We start from the raw sequence: 12,530 nt of genomic DNA on the forward strand, positions 1-12,530 counted from the left end.
AGACTGGAGGAGATGCGGATGAAGAGATAGGGCTGCGGAGATGGCGCTAAGCGCCGGGACGGACAAGCTTCACAGTGTCTTGGCTGAATGAGCAGGTATCGGACACCTCGGTCTCCTCGGACGTATCCTCGCTCATCCATGCGGACTGGACACTGAATGTCCTTTGTGTTCTTTGATGTTTCCCTCTTACACACGTTTATGTGTGCTATGGCTATGAGGTTTTTCCCCCCCTTGGCCTCAGTCTGGACCCCCTCTCCAGGGGCCGAAGCTTAGACTTAATTTTTTTTCCGCCCCCCCAGTGTTTACCTCTTTCTCACCTTGTTTGTAAGGGGCGCCGGAAGTTGACAGACCCGTCAGCGATCCTGTTCTGACTCCATGTAATATTTGTCTGCTCTTGAATGGGATTGTGCTGAAATTTTTAATTTCCCCTGGGGATTATTAAAGTATTTGTGATTCTGATTCTGATTCCACATTACTCCCACAGGAAAAAAAAGTGGAAACTAACAAAGATCAGCAGGGGTTTCCAAACTTTTTGACTTGGGGGCTGCATTGGGCTAAACAAATTTGGTTGAGGGCTGAAAGCCAACTGCATGTAAAGTAACATATATATGAGTGTTTTGTAATCAATCAGAAATATCAAACAGCTAAAATGCGCCAAACATGGATAAGCGCAGAGAGTATTTAGCATTTTTCTATCATGCATCGTAATGGATGTAAAAGGGTGTAATTTTGATTTTTTTTTATGGTGAGTGGAAGTTTGTTATAGTATCCACAAAGTATGTGGATACATGCCGCCCGCGTAGTGGCGTATTGGGTAGAGCAACCGTGCCAGAAACCTGAGGGTTGCAGGTTTGCTCCCCGCCTCCTACCATCCAAAAATCGCTGCCGTTGTGTCCTTTGGCGGGACACTTCACCCTTTGCCCCCGGTGCCACTCACACCGGTGAATTGAATGATGAATGATAGGTGGTGGTCGGAGGGGCCGTTGGCGCAAATCGCAGCCACGTCAGTCTACCCCAGGGCAGCTGTGGCTATGAAAGTAGCTTACCACCACCAGGTGTGAATGAATGATGGGTTCTACATGTAAAGCGACTTTGGGTACTTAGAAAAGCGCTATATAAATCCCAGGTATTATTATTATTATTATTATTATTATTATTATGTGTCCCCATGGGGCACAGCCCGAAGAGGCAACGTGGGTCCCCCCTCCAATGGGCTCACCACCCATAGCAGGGGCCATAGAGGTCGGGTGCAGTGTGAGCTAGGCGGCAGCCGAGGGCAGGGCACTTGGCGGTCCGATCCTCGGCTACAGAAGCTAGCTCTTGGGACGTGGAACGTCACCTCGCTGGGGGGAAGGAGCCTGAGCTAGTGCGCGAGGTGGAGAAGTTCCGGCTAGATATAGTCGGACTCACTTCGACGCACAGCAAGGGCTCTGGAACCACTCTGGCGTTGCCGGCAATGAGAGGCGACGGGCTGGGGTGGCAATTCTTGTTGCCCCCGGCTCAGAACCTGCACGTTGGAGTTCAACCCGGTGGACGAGAGGGTAGCTTCCCTCCGCCTTCGGGTGGGGGGGACGGGTCCTGACTGTGGTTTGCGCTTACGCGCCAAACGGCAGCTCAGAGTACCCACCCTTTTTGGATTCGCTCGAGGGAGTACTTGAGAGTGCTCCCCCGGGTGATTCCCTCGTTCTACTGGGGGACTTCAATGCTCATGTTGGCAGCGACAGTGAAACCTGGAGAGGCGTGATTGGGAAGAAAGGCCGCCCGGCTCTGAACCCGAGTGGTGTTTTGTTATTGGACTTTTGTGCCCGTCACAGATTGTCCATAATGAACACCATGTTCAAACATAAGGGTGTCCATATGTGCACTTGGCACCAGGACACCCTAGGCCGCAGTTCCATGATCGACTTTGTAGTTGTGTCATCGGATTTGCGGCCTCATGTTTTGGACACTCGGGTGAAGAGAGGGGCGGAGCTTTCAACCGATCACCACCTGGTGGTGAGTTGGCTGCGATGGTGGGGGAGGATGCCGGACAGACCTGGCAGGCCCAAACGCATTGTGAGGGTTTGCTGGGAACGTCTGACAGAGTCTCCTGTCAGAGAGAGTTTCAATTCCCACCTCCGGAAGAACTTTGAACATGTCACGAGGGAGGTGCTGGACATTGAGTCCGAGTGGACCATGTTCCGCGCCTCTATTGTCGAGGCAGCTGATTGGAGCTGTGGCCGCAAGGTAGTTGGTGCCTGTCGTGGTGGTATTCCTAGAATCCGTTGGTGGACACCAGCGGTGAGGGATGCCGTCAAGCTGAAGAAGGAGTCCTATCGGGTTCTTTTGGCTCATAGGACTCCTGAGGCAGCGGACATGTACCGACAGGGCAAGCGGTGTGCGGCTTCAGCGGTTGCGGAGGCAAAAACTCGGACATGGGAGGAGTTCGGGGGAGCCATGGAAAACGACTTCCGGACGGCTTCAAAGCGATTATGGACTACCATCCGCCGCCTTAGGAAGGGGAAGCAGTGCACTATCAACACCGTGTATGGTGAGGATGGTGTTCTGCTGACCTCGACTGCGGATGTTGTGGATCGGTGGAGAGAATACTTCGAAGACCTCCTCAATCCCACCAACACGTCTTCCTATGAGGAAGCAGTGCCTGGGGAATCTGTGGTGGGCTCTTCTATTTCTGGGGCTGAGGTTGCTGAGGTAGTTAAAAAGCTCCTCGGTGGCAAGGCCCCGGGGGTGGATGAGATCCGCCCGGAGTTCCTTAAGGCTCTGGATGCTGTGGGGCTGTCTTGGTTGACAAGACTCTGCAGCATCGCGTGGATATCGGGGGCGGTACCTCTGGATTGGCAGACCGGGGTGGTGGTTCCTCTCTTTAAGAAGGGGAACCGGAGGGTGTGTTCTAACTATCGTGGGATCACACTCCTCAGCCTTCCCGGTAAGGTCTATTCAGGTGTACTGGAGAGGAGGCTACGCCGGATAGTCGAACCTCGGATTCAGGAGGAACAGTGTGGTTTTCGTCCTGGTCGTGGAACTGTGGACCAGCTCTATACTCTCGGCAGGGTCCTTGAGGGTGCATGGGAGTTTGCTCAACCAGTCTACATGTGCTTTGTGGACTTGGAGAAGGCATTCGACCGTGTCCCTCGGGAAGTCCTGTGGAGATTGCTCAGGGAGTATGGGGTATCGGACTGTCTGATTTTGGCGTTCCGCTCCCTGTATGATCAGTGTCAGAGCTTGGTCCGCATTGCCGGCAGTAAGTCGGACACGTTTCCAGTGAGGGTTGGACTCCGCCAAGGCTGCCCTTTGTCACCGATTCTGTTCATAACTTTTATGGACAGAATTTCTAGGCGCAGTCAAGGCGTTGAGGGGATCCGGTTTGGTGGCTGCAGGATTAGGTCTCTGCTTTTTGCAGATGATGTGGTCCTGATGGCTTCATCTGGCCAGGATCTTCAGCTCTCGCTGGATCGGTTCGCAGCAGAGTGTGAAGCGACTGGGATGAGAATCAGCACCTCCAAGTCCGAGTCCATGGTTCTCGCCCGGAAAAGGGTGGAGTGCTATCTCCGGGTTGGGGAGGAGACCCTGCCCCAAGTGGAGGAGTTCAAGTACCTCGGAGTCTTGTTCACGAGTGAGGGAAGAGTGGATCGTGAGATCTACAGGCGGATCGGTGCGGCATCTTCAGTAATGCGGACGCTGTATCGATCCGTTGTGGTGAAGAAGGAGCTGAGCCGGAAGGCAAAGCTCTCGATTTACCGGTCGATCTACGTTCCCATCCTCACCTATGGTCATGAGCTTTGGGTTATGACCGAAAGGACAAGATCACGGGTACAAGCGGCCGAAATGAGTTTCCTCCGCCGGGTGGCAGGGCTCTCCCTTAGAGATAGGGTGAGAAGCTCTGTCATCCGGGGAGAGCTCAAAGTAAAGCCGCTGCTCCTCCACATCGAGAGGAGCCAGATGAGGTGGTTCGGGCATCTGGTCAGGATGCCACCCTAGGGAGGTGTTTAGGGCATGTCCGACCGGTAGGAGGCCACGGGGAAGACCCAGGACACGTTGGGAAGACTATGTCTCCCGGCTGGCCTGGGAACGCCTCGGGATCCCCCGGGAAGAGCTGGACGAAGTGGCTGGGGAGAGGGAAGTCTGGGCTTTCCTGCTTAGGCTGCTGCCCCCGTGACCCGACCTCGGATAAGCGGAAGAAGATGGATGGATGGTTTTCCACAACACAGATCAACAAAACAGTAATGAATACATTTAACAATATAAAAGAGGGGTGTTAAGTGTGGCCAAGAAGCCATGTGTGTACCGTATGTAGCAAGTTTTCCTTTTACTTTCTTAAAATTACAATTAACAAGAAAATAGCAAGAGTTGTATATTCTATGTACTGTAAATGTCAAATATGAACTGATTCAAGTGTAAAGACATATTAAAGCTGATTCACAAAAGACAAAATATCACTTAAGTGTAAAATAGACGAATGCTAATAAACAGTATATTTATGAGAATATTTATGGCACCTTTAAGTAGACCAAGTAAAAAAAGACAATTTACAACCGTCATCTGATCATTGAGTTTTATTGACAGAGAACCAAAGGAAATAACTGCTCATGAAAAGAAGATGCACAAAAATAAAGCGCTCGCCATCAAAACAGCCGCACACAGCAGCAAAAGCACCACCAAGCGAGCAGGTTGAAATCCAGCTGAGTGTTCCTCGTCCTCAGAAAAAAGAGCCAATGAGCTTTCAGTGCTGCTTAGCAGGTCTCCATTCTGCGGCCCGCATGGTTCAACCATCCAACGCAACACGTTGACCTTTGACTCCATGCTGTCCATCATGTTCTCCATTTGGATGACCTGCTGTTTCGTGTCCTGATGGTCCTGCAGGTTGCTGGGGAGTTTGGAGTTGAGAACCTGGTTCAGATTCGAGACGCTGAGGGCCCGGGCGGCCACCTCACTGGCCCCACCTTGTGGGCATTAACAAAGAGTTATGTTGACGCAAAGCATAAACAAACTTTTCTGAATTTACTTAAATAAAAAAAATAACTACAATTATTGCACGCTTTTTAAATTGTTGGATTAAATATGTTGATGCCGAAACTCTTAGGAATGTATAAATAAAAAAAAGAAGTCTTATTTTAATGTGATATGATTCGGGGAAAACTGTAAATTTTTGGAATGTGGAAAATATAATCTGCCATAAGGTGAATATTTTGTCTCTTAAAATCAGTCAAAAAATGTTCAATAACTATAACTTTAAGAACACCGTAAGGTCATGTGTTCTACAATCACAAAAAATATTTTATATCCTTTAAAATCAAAACGTAATTTGTTTGGAAAATGTGGAATTTTGGAATGCTTCATTGCACAAATGTTGCATCTCATTTCAATATGAAAGACTAGAAAAGCAGTCAGATTATCTCACAATAGTTAAAAAAAAAAAAAAAGTCTTAAATCCAGACAGTGATCTGGATCAGCCCAAAAATGGAATACATTTTTCTTTCATCATTTGTGATATTCCATAAGAATCCAGCAATACATTTTTGAGTTATGAAACTAATTGACTAGCTAACTGATACACACCCTGGTTATTACTTACAGTGCATTCAGAAAGTATTCAGTGATTTAATTTTTCCACATTTTGTTATGTAATAGCCTTATTCCGAAATGGAATACATACATTTTTGTCTTCAAAATTCTACACACCATACCCCATCATGACAAAGTGAAAAGTTGAGGTTTGTTTGCAAATTTATTAAAAATAAACTAAGAAATCACATGTACATAAGTATTCACAGCCTTTGCCATGAACCTAAAATATGAGATCAGTTGCATCCTGTTTCAAATGAGCATCCTTGGTATTCCTACCGCTTAATTGGAGTCCACCTGTGGTAAATTCAACTGATTGGACATGAATTGGAAAGGCACACCTGTATATAAAATCCCACACTTGACACTGCATGGCAGAGCGCACACCAAGAATAAACTCTAAGTAATTGTCTGTAGGATGGTCTCGCAGCACAAATCTAGGGCAGGGTGCATAAAAATGATCTGCTGCCTTGAAGTCCCGATGAGCACAGTGGTCTCCATCCATAAGTGGAAGCAGTTTAGAACCACCAGGACTCTTCCGAGAGCTAGCCGACCGTCTAAACTGAGTGATCAGGGGAGAAGGGCCCTCCGTCAGAGAGATGACCAAGAAGCCGATGGTCACTTTTTCAGAGCTCCAGTATTTATTTGTGGAGACAGGAGAACCTTCCAGATTAGAGTGGCCAGATAAACGTAACATTTTTTTTGTAAAAAGCATACGGCAGTACACTTGGAGTTTGCCAAAACGCATCCAAAAGACTCTGACAATGAGAAAAATTTTCTGGTCTGATGAGACAAAGATTTAAATCTTTGGCGTGAATGCCAGGCGTCATGTTTGGAGGAAACCAGGCACTGCTCATTATCAGGTTATTACTATCCCAACAGTGAAGCATGGTGGTGGCATATTCTGTGGGTATGTTTTTCAGCGGCAGAAACTGGGAGACAGTCAGGATAAAGGGAAAGATGAATGCAGTAATGTACCAAAACACCCTGGATGAAAACCTGCTCCAGAGCACTCTTGTACTCTGACGGAGCGACTGTTCATCTTTCAGCAGAACAGCGACCCTAAGCACACAGCCAAGATATCAAAGGAATGGCTTCAGGACTACTCTGTCAATGTCCTTGAGTAGCCCAGATTCAGCCCAGACTTATATCCGATTAAACATCTCTGGAGAGATTTGAAAATTATGTGCACAGCTCTCAAACGCGATGAGAGGCGCTGCATGGAGGAATGGGCCAAACTGCCCAAAGTGTGCCAAGCCTGTGGCATTGCATTTAAATAGACTTGCAGGTGTAATTGCTGCCAAAGGTGTATCAAAGTATTCAGCAAAGGCTGTGAATCCTTATTTACTGTATTGTACTTTTATACTTCATTTTGTTAGTTTTTCGATTTTTTTTTTGAATTACAAAAAGCTAGTTATTTTTGAGAACAAACGATTATTCCATTTGGAAGAAGGCTGTAACATAACAAAATGTGGAAAAAGTAAAGCCGCACGAATATTTTCTGGATGCACTGAGTAACACCTAGCAGAATTAAATAATGACCCACATTGGTTAATATGTAATCAATTGTACCTTGCAGACCAGTTAGCACCAAGCTAGCAGAGTCAGTCAGAGAGAAGATGTCCTCCAGCTTGTGAACTTTGCACATGTCAACATGCAGCAGCTCCATGCTGGAGGACAAAGAAACCCAAAGAAGCTCCATAGACTTTCTCTGCTTTTCCGGAAGCTTCTTGTCACGAAGATAAAAAGTGAGAAGCTGACAGACGATCACAGACAACTTCATGGCTTTTTCACTCGTTTGCTTCAACTCTTCCCGCAGCTGAAAAGTGTCTGTGCAACTTCCCACACATGAAGCCAGGTGTCCATAACATGCTACCACCTGTAACAGTCATAGTACATTACAATCATTTGATAATAAATGACCATCATAATTATAATACATCATTTGTATCAATAACAGACCAATTATAATACCGTAATCATAATACACCGTCTGTACCAGTAATAATGCATCACCTGTAACAATCATAATACACAATTTGTACCAATAATAGATCACCTGTACCCATAATGTGATGCAGTAAGTTGAATGATGTGGACATGTTTGTAACCGGATACTTTCTAATACGCTTCTGCCTTGGAGACTTTGTATGTGTGAGTAATATGAAACTATACTTTTTTATATTGACATGCTATTACACTCACTACCCAAATCTTGCTTATGTGCCATTGTGTGTTTAGTTGTGTAGCTGTTAGCTCTTATTAATTTATGGCTGACAATGTTTACCTTTTGTAAATGACTAAAATATGAGAAAAGACCAACCTTGTGTGCTTATTGGTGGACATTTAGATGTTGACTGGTAAACATGCATGACTGCTTGTGTCTGAGATTATCACATTTTACAGGAAAGCACATATCACATACTTGTTTGAATGATAGATATCCATATCAGTATTGGATCAGGACATCCCTACTTTGTACAAGTATGCACAATAAATATAATCATAGGGTTCATGAGGCAAATGGTGATCACACAAGATAACCACATTCAAACCATACAGTGTAAAGTTTTTTTTTTTACAATGATCATTAACCAATACATGATATAACACCTTTGAGGTGATCATCTCAGAAAAAAAGTATGCAAAAAAATAAACATTTACAATTTTTTAAAAACCCTAAACGTTTTTGCTCCCAATTACGTTTGTTATCCAATAAAAGTATGCATATAGATTTTCAAAATTGACTAAACATTTAATGCTACATCCTAAAATAAGTTTATAACGCAGTAATATACAATACAGAATGTGGTACGGTTTTGCATTGCAAGCTCAATGAGATAAAAGATGCAGCAGAGCAGGAGATTTTCACTGAGAGCTTTTCTTGCCTCAGGGATGAGTGTGTTTGTTCTTACTTTTAAAAAGTAATATTGACCTAATATAGATATGTATACAGTATTTTGTGTATATATATATTACTAATATCTGTACTGTACATCAAGTCATGCAAATCAATAAAACATGAAAAATGAATAAATTACCTTCATTAAAGAATCCACAAGCATGTAGGTATCAACCAAATCTTTGTTGGCATCAACCAAATCTTTGTTGGCATCAACCAAATCTTTGGCATCAAATGTGCCATCAGCAACTTTGTTGTGTAGCAGCGGCATGAGGAAGACTTGTAAGAGTGTGTGTCTGTGTGTGTCACAGCACCAAGATGTTGCGTTGCTCCTCCTCCATTCGGTGTGTTATGTTAAGATTCCATCAATCTTTACTTTTATGACAATTAAAACATTTGAAAGACAGAATGAGTACAAAGAAAGGAATACAAAGATAAATTGAGCAAGAAGATAATCCCGAGATTGACCTCTTTGCACAACACAACATAACTAATCTCATTAAGTGTTACCAACATAAGCTGCTACTAGTCTGCAGTAACTTTCACCTCCTATACTCAAACATTAACATATTCCGACGCAGAGATTCCTTGAATCTTGCCTAAACGAACATTTTTATACTACTAATATACAACAAATGAATGTGCTAATTAAAATACCAGATATTTATGAAATACTAATATACACAATTTTAGTTTTTTCTATGTTTTGAAATGTCCTGATATACAATAAAAAAAAATTAAAAAAAATACATTAATTGTAAGACATTGTTTTTATAAAATACAGTAGTAATATAATTGGTATATGACATCTATAGCATCTTCCATGTACTAAATGTAAAAAATAGTGCATCCAGTTTATGCATATACTGTATGTATAACATCAAGTTGGAATAAAAACATACATACTATTTTTGTTACATGTTTAATGAAGTAAAAAAATATCTATATATTTTGTTTACAACCACTAACCCCTTTAAACTCATAAAGAACAAAGATGTTTAATAAACCAAGTAAAACAGACATTTTTGTTTACAACCACTAACCCTTTTAAGCTGCTGTGTAGAACATGGACCTACTTTTTCCCTTTCAACGTCTTTTATATCATTTCTCCTCAGGCTGCAGATAACTATGTCATATTTCTATTGCAGTGCATGAGAGCGTATATAATTAGCCAACAACCATTTTCAAATGTGATCATAAAAAGCAGAATTTTATCTTAAAATAATTCTCAAATTTTAATAAAAGGCCATCATACAAAATGCACACACATTTGTTATTAAAATAATGTTGGAATCTAACTTGTTAGAAGATCAGCGGTGTCGAGTCCTCACACTTCTTAGCAGGTGAACACTTGAAGTGTTTCGCGGAGAAGTGACAACGTTTCTGATGTTTGCTAGAAGACCTTTCTTGCTCTTCACCTGCACAGGCGAGGTAGTAGCCAACTCGGAGATTTCTGCCTTCAGGGAATTGATTTCTTTGTCCTTTTCCACACACTGACACAACACTTCCTCCATTGCTGTTGTCTAAATGGAGAAACAACATTGCTATTATGGCATATTATAACATGCTATAAGTAATAAACATGTTGCTATAACAAGCAGTAACATCTTATTGTTACTGCTTACTGAAATATAAACAGATTACTGTTATTTCTTATAACATAATGCTAACATTGTTTTTACTAATACACATACATACACAATTACAAGCAGTAACAATATCAGATTGTTTATAACATTATATATTCTTATTATATAAACATAAGCAGTTATAATTTTAACAGAATATTACAATATATCGTCATAAGCAATAATATAAAAATGTTAGACAACAACAATGTAAGGAGAATATTGTTCAATTGTTTTATCTCGCCTCACCTGCTGATGAGTTTTCACCTGCATGTCTTCAAGCTCAGCTGATTTTTCCAAGAAAGTGTCTCTAACCTTCTGAAGTGTTTCACTCAGCTCCATCAGCCTCCTCTCCAACGATAAAATTAACTAAAAACATTTTAAACAAAGCAGATCATCTTTAAGCACTGACAAACTGCATTTAGTGAAACAAAAACATTCAAACCTTTGATCGGTTCAAATAAGTTATGGGTAAATGCAACGTGTAACATTTTGTCTTGAAGCACATCAAGAAAAGAGTAAAAAGTCACTAAACAAGGAACATTGAGGCAGCTTGAGACAAATCCTCCACATCACTAGTTGGCGGAGTGATGTCACAGTGAACACGTAACATCGCATCTTACTCGATAGCATTAGCTTATAGCTAGCCAGACAAAATATAATTTAATATGACATTTAGAAAACTACTGAACTTTGTGCTACATTTTATTGTATTGATTTTCATGCAATATATATTATAAGTTTCATTGTTGTTAAAATGTAGGATACACCCTAAAATACTTGTATGTAATTAATTGCCATCGTCATTTGTGGTAAATTGACAACAAAATGATTTGTCCAATTTGTAACAATGTTGAGTTTAGAATATTCTAGAACCATCTTACGTCACATGGTTACATGCCTGTAGGGCGGGCTCCTGGCATAAACACTATGTGGTTGTTAGGGCCACAACTACTAGGGGTCACAAGATCATGTTGACCTGTCTCTTCATAGTTGATCAGCGTAATTACCGTGTTCTGCAGGTGTTTGTTCTACTTTGGACTGAATGACATCAAATCAAATTATATTTACTTTCTGATAAATGTAGTTCGTGGTGAATCAACATTTTTCTTGTAATAGTTTTCTTTAGCCGTGTCCATTTAAAAGCCCAGAAGATCATCGCTAATTTACCTTTGCTTCAAACGCTGGTTGATATACAAAACGACCAAACTATTTAAGTTTATACTGTTGCGTTCATCTCTGATTATTTATAGTAAATATAAATGTAAAGTGTTACATGACTTAAAATCTCAATAATACATTATTAAACATTAAGACAGGAGTATAACTGAACTGCATTTTTGTTGAGTGCTTTTTTTGTGGCTCCCATAGCCAAATGTATTTCTGGTCACCAAAAGTACTATTAAAATGCTCTCTAGGCTGCAGTCAGCCATGTAACACTTAAGTTACAATATTAATATTGAACAAAATATGGTTTAGGGCCACAACAAGCCTGCATGCATGCATGTTCTATTATATTTTATAGTCACTTTCACGAATGGCAGCTTAGAGTGAATGTGAAAAAAACAAGCAAGTTTTCCCACAAATACAAAATACCTTTGATGGGATAATATACCTCGTTTTAACTTATGCAAATCACATTTTTACCTGTTGTTTGTCTTCACACATTATTTCTATTGCAGTTTTCTCTTTGTGAAGACGTCTCAAACGATCCTCTGGGGGTTAGACAAAAACAGACTTAAAACAAAATCTATAAAAATATTCACGTTATCATATAGAAATATCAAACCAGTTGCTTCAAAGTCTTTGGATTGTAGAGTTTGAGTTGAAACGTGCACACTTGTAACCGCACACTGGCTGGTCACCGACGGCAACAGTGCCAGCTGTCGTTTGAGGGCCTAAAAATAAGAAGCATATTTACTCAGCTTTTACATTAGACAAGAACCTTCATAGATTAATAGTTGGAAAATACAAACTTTTATTTTAAAACGTTGCCTCTCACACTTTTTCCTTTTCAGAACAAATTTTCCACAGGTGGAGCTTTTCGGAAAATATTTCTCTTAATTAAATCAAATCAAATCAACTTTATTTATAGAGCACATTTAAAATTTACCACAGGGGTAGCCATAGTGCTGTACAATGAGCAGGTTAAAAGATAAAACGAGTACCGAGCAAACACAACACAACACAAACAGAACACGATAAAAAATAAATAATTAAAATAGAATTAATAAAAACATAAAAACATAAAAACAAGATCACAGCAGGTGTATTATGGGGCGCCATTGCAGGATGGATATCACTCAGTGTTAAAAGCCATGGAATAAAAGTATGTTTTTAAGAGAGATTTAAAAACAGGAAGAGAGGAGGCTTGTCTAACACTCAGGGGTAGGTCGTTCCAGAGCTTGGGAGCAGCAACGGCGAAAGCTCTGTCACCT

At 41.7% G+C, this 12,530-nt stretch overlaps 2 protein-coding genes across 4 annotated transcripts in view; both read right to left on the reverse strand.

The window, feature by feature from the left end:
* Window positions 1-4,558: 4,558 nt before the first annotated feature.
* Window positions 4,559-9,523, reverse strand: rgs9bp (regulator of G protein signaling 9 binding protein). Its single transcript, XM_061965687.2, has 3 exons — window positions 8,604-9,523; window positions 7,135-7,441; window positions 4,559-4,940 (listed from the first exon to the last, which is right to left on the reverse strand). The coding sequence occupies exons 1-3, from the start codon at window positions 8,733-8,735 to the stop codon at window positions 4,585-4,587; spliced, it is 795 nt and encodes a 264-aa protein (XP_061821671.2). The 5' UTR covers window positions 8,736-9,523; the 3' UTR covers window positions 4,559-4,584.
* Window positions 9,524-9,673: 150 nt separating this feature from the next.
* Window positions 9,674-12,530, reverse strand: part of LOC133609770 (kinesin-like protein KIF20A) — a 40,465-nt gene continuing 37,608 nt past the window's right edge. For all 3 annotated transcript variants that reach the window (XM_061965685.2, XM_061965683.2, XM_061965686.2), the window contains 4 exons: window positions 11,882-11,990; window positions 11,740-11,807; window positions 10,342-10,461; window positions 9,674-9,987 (listed from right to left, as the gene is read on the reverse strand). In XM_061965685.2, the coding sequence (XP_061821669.2) occupies window positions 9,775-9,987; window positions 10,342-10,461; window positions 11,740-11,807; window positions 11,882-11,990 (510 nt within the window). In that variant the 3' untranslated portion in view covers window positions 9,674-9,774. The remainder of the gene's footprint in view (window positions 9,988-10,341; window positions 10,462-11,739; window positions 11,808-11,881; window positions 11,991-12,530) is intronic.

This window comes from Nerophis lumbriciformis, linkage group LG07 (genome assembly GCF_033978685.3).
Source record: "Nerophis lumbriciformis linkage group LG07, RoL_Nlum_v2.1, whole genome shotgun sequence".
NCBI classification, from domain to species: Eukaryota; Metazoa; Chordata; class Actinopteri; order Syngnathiformes; family Syngnathidae; genus Nerophis; species Nerophis lumbriciformis.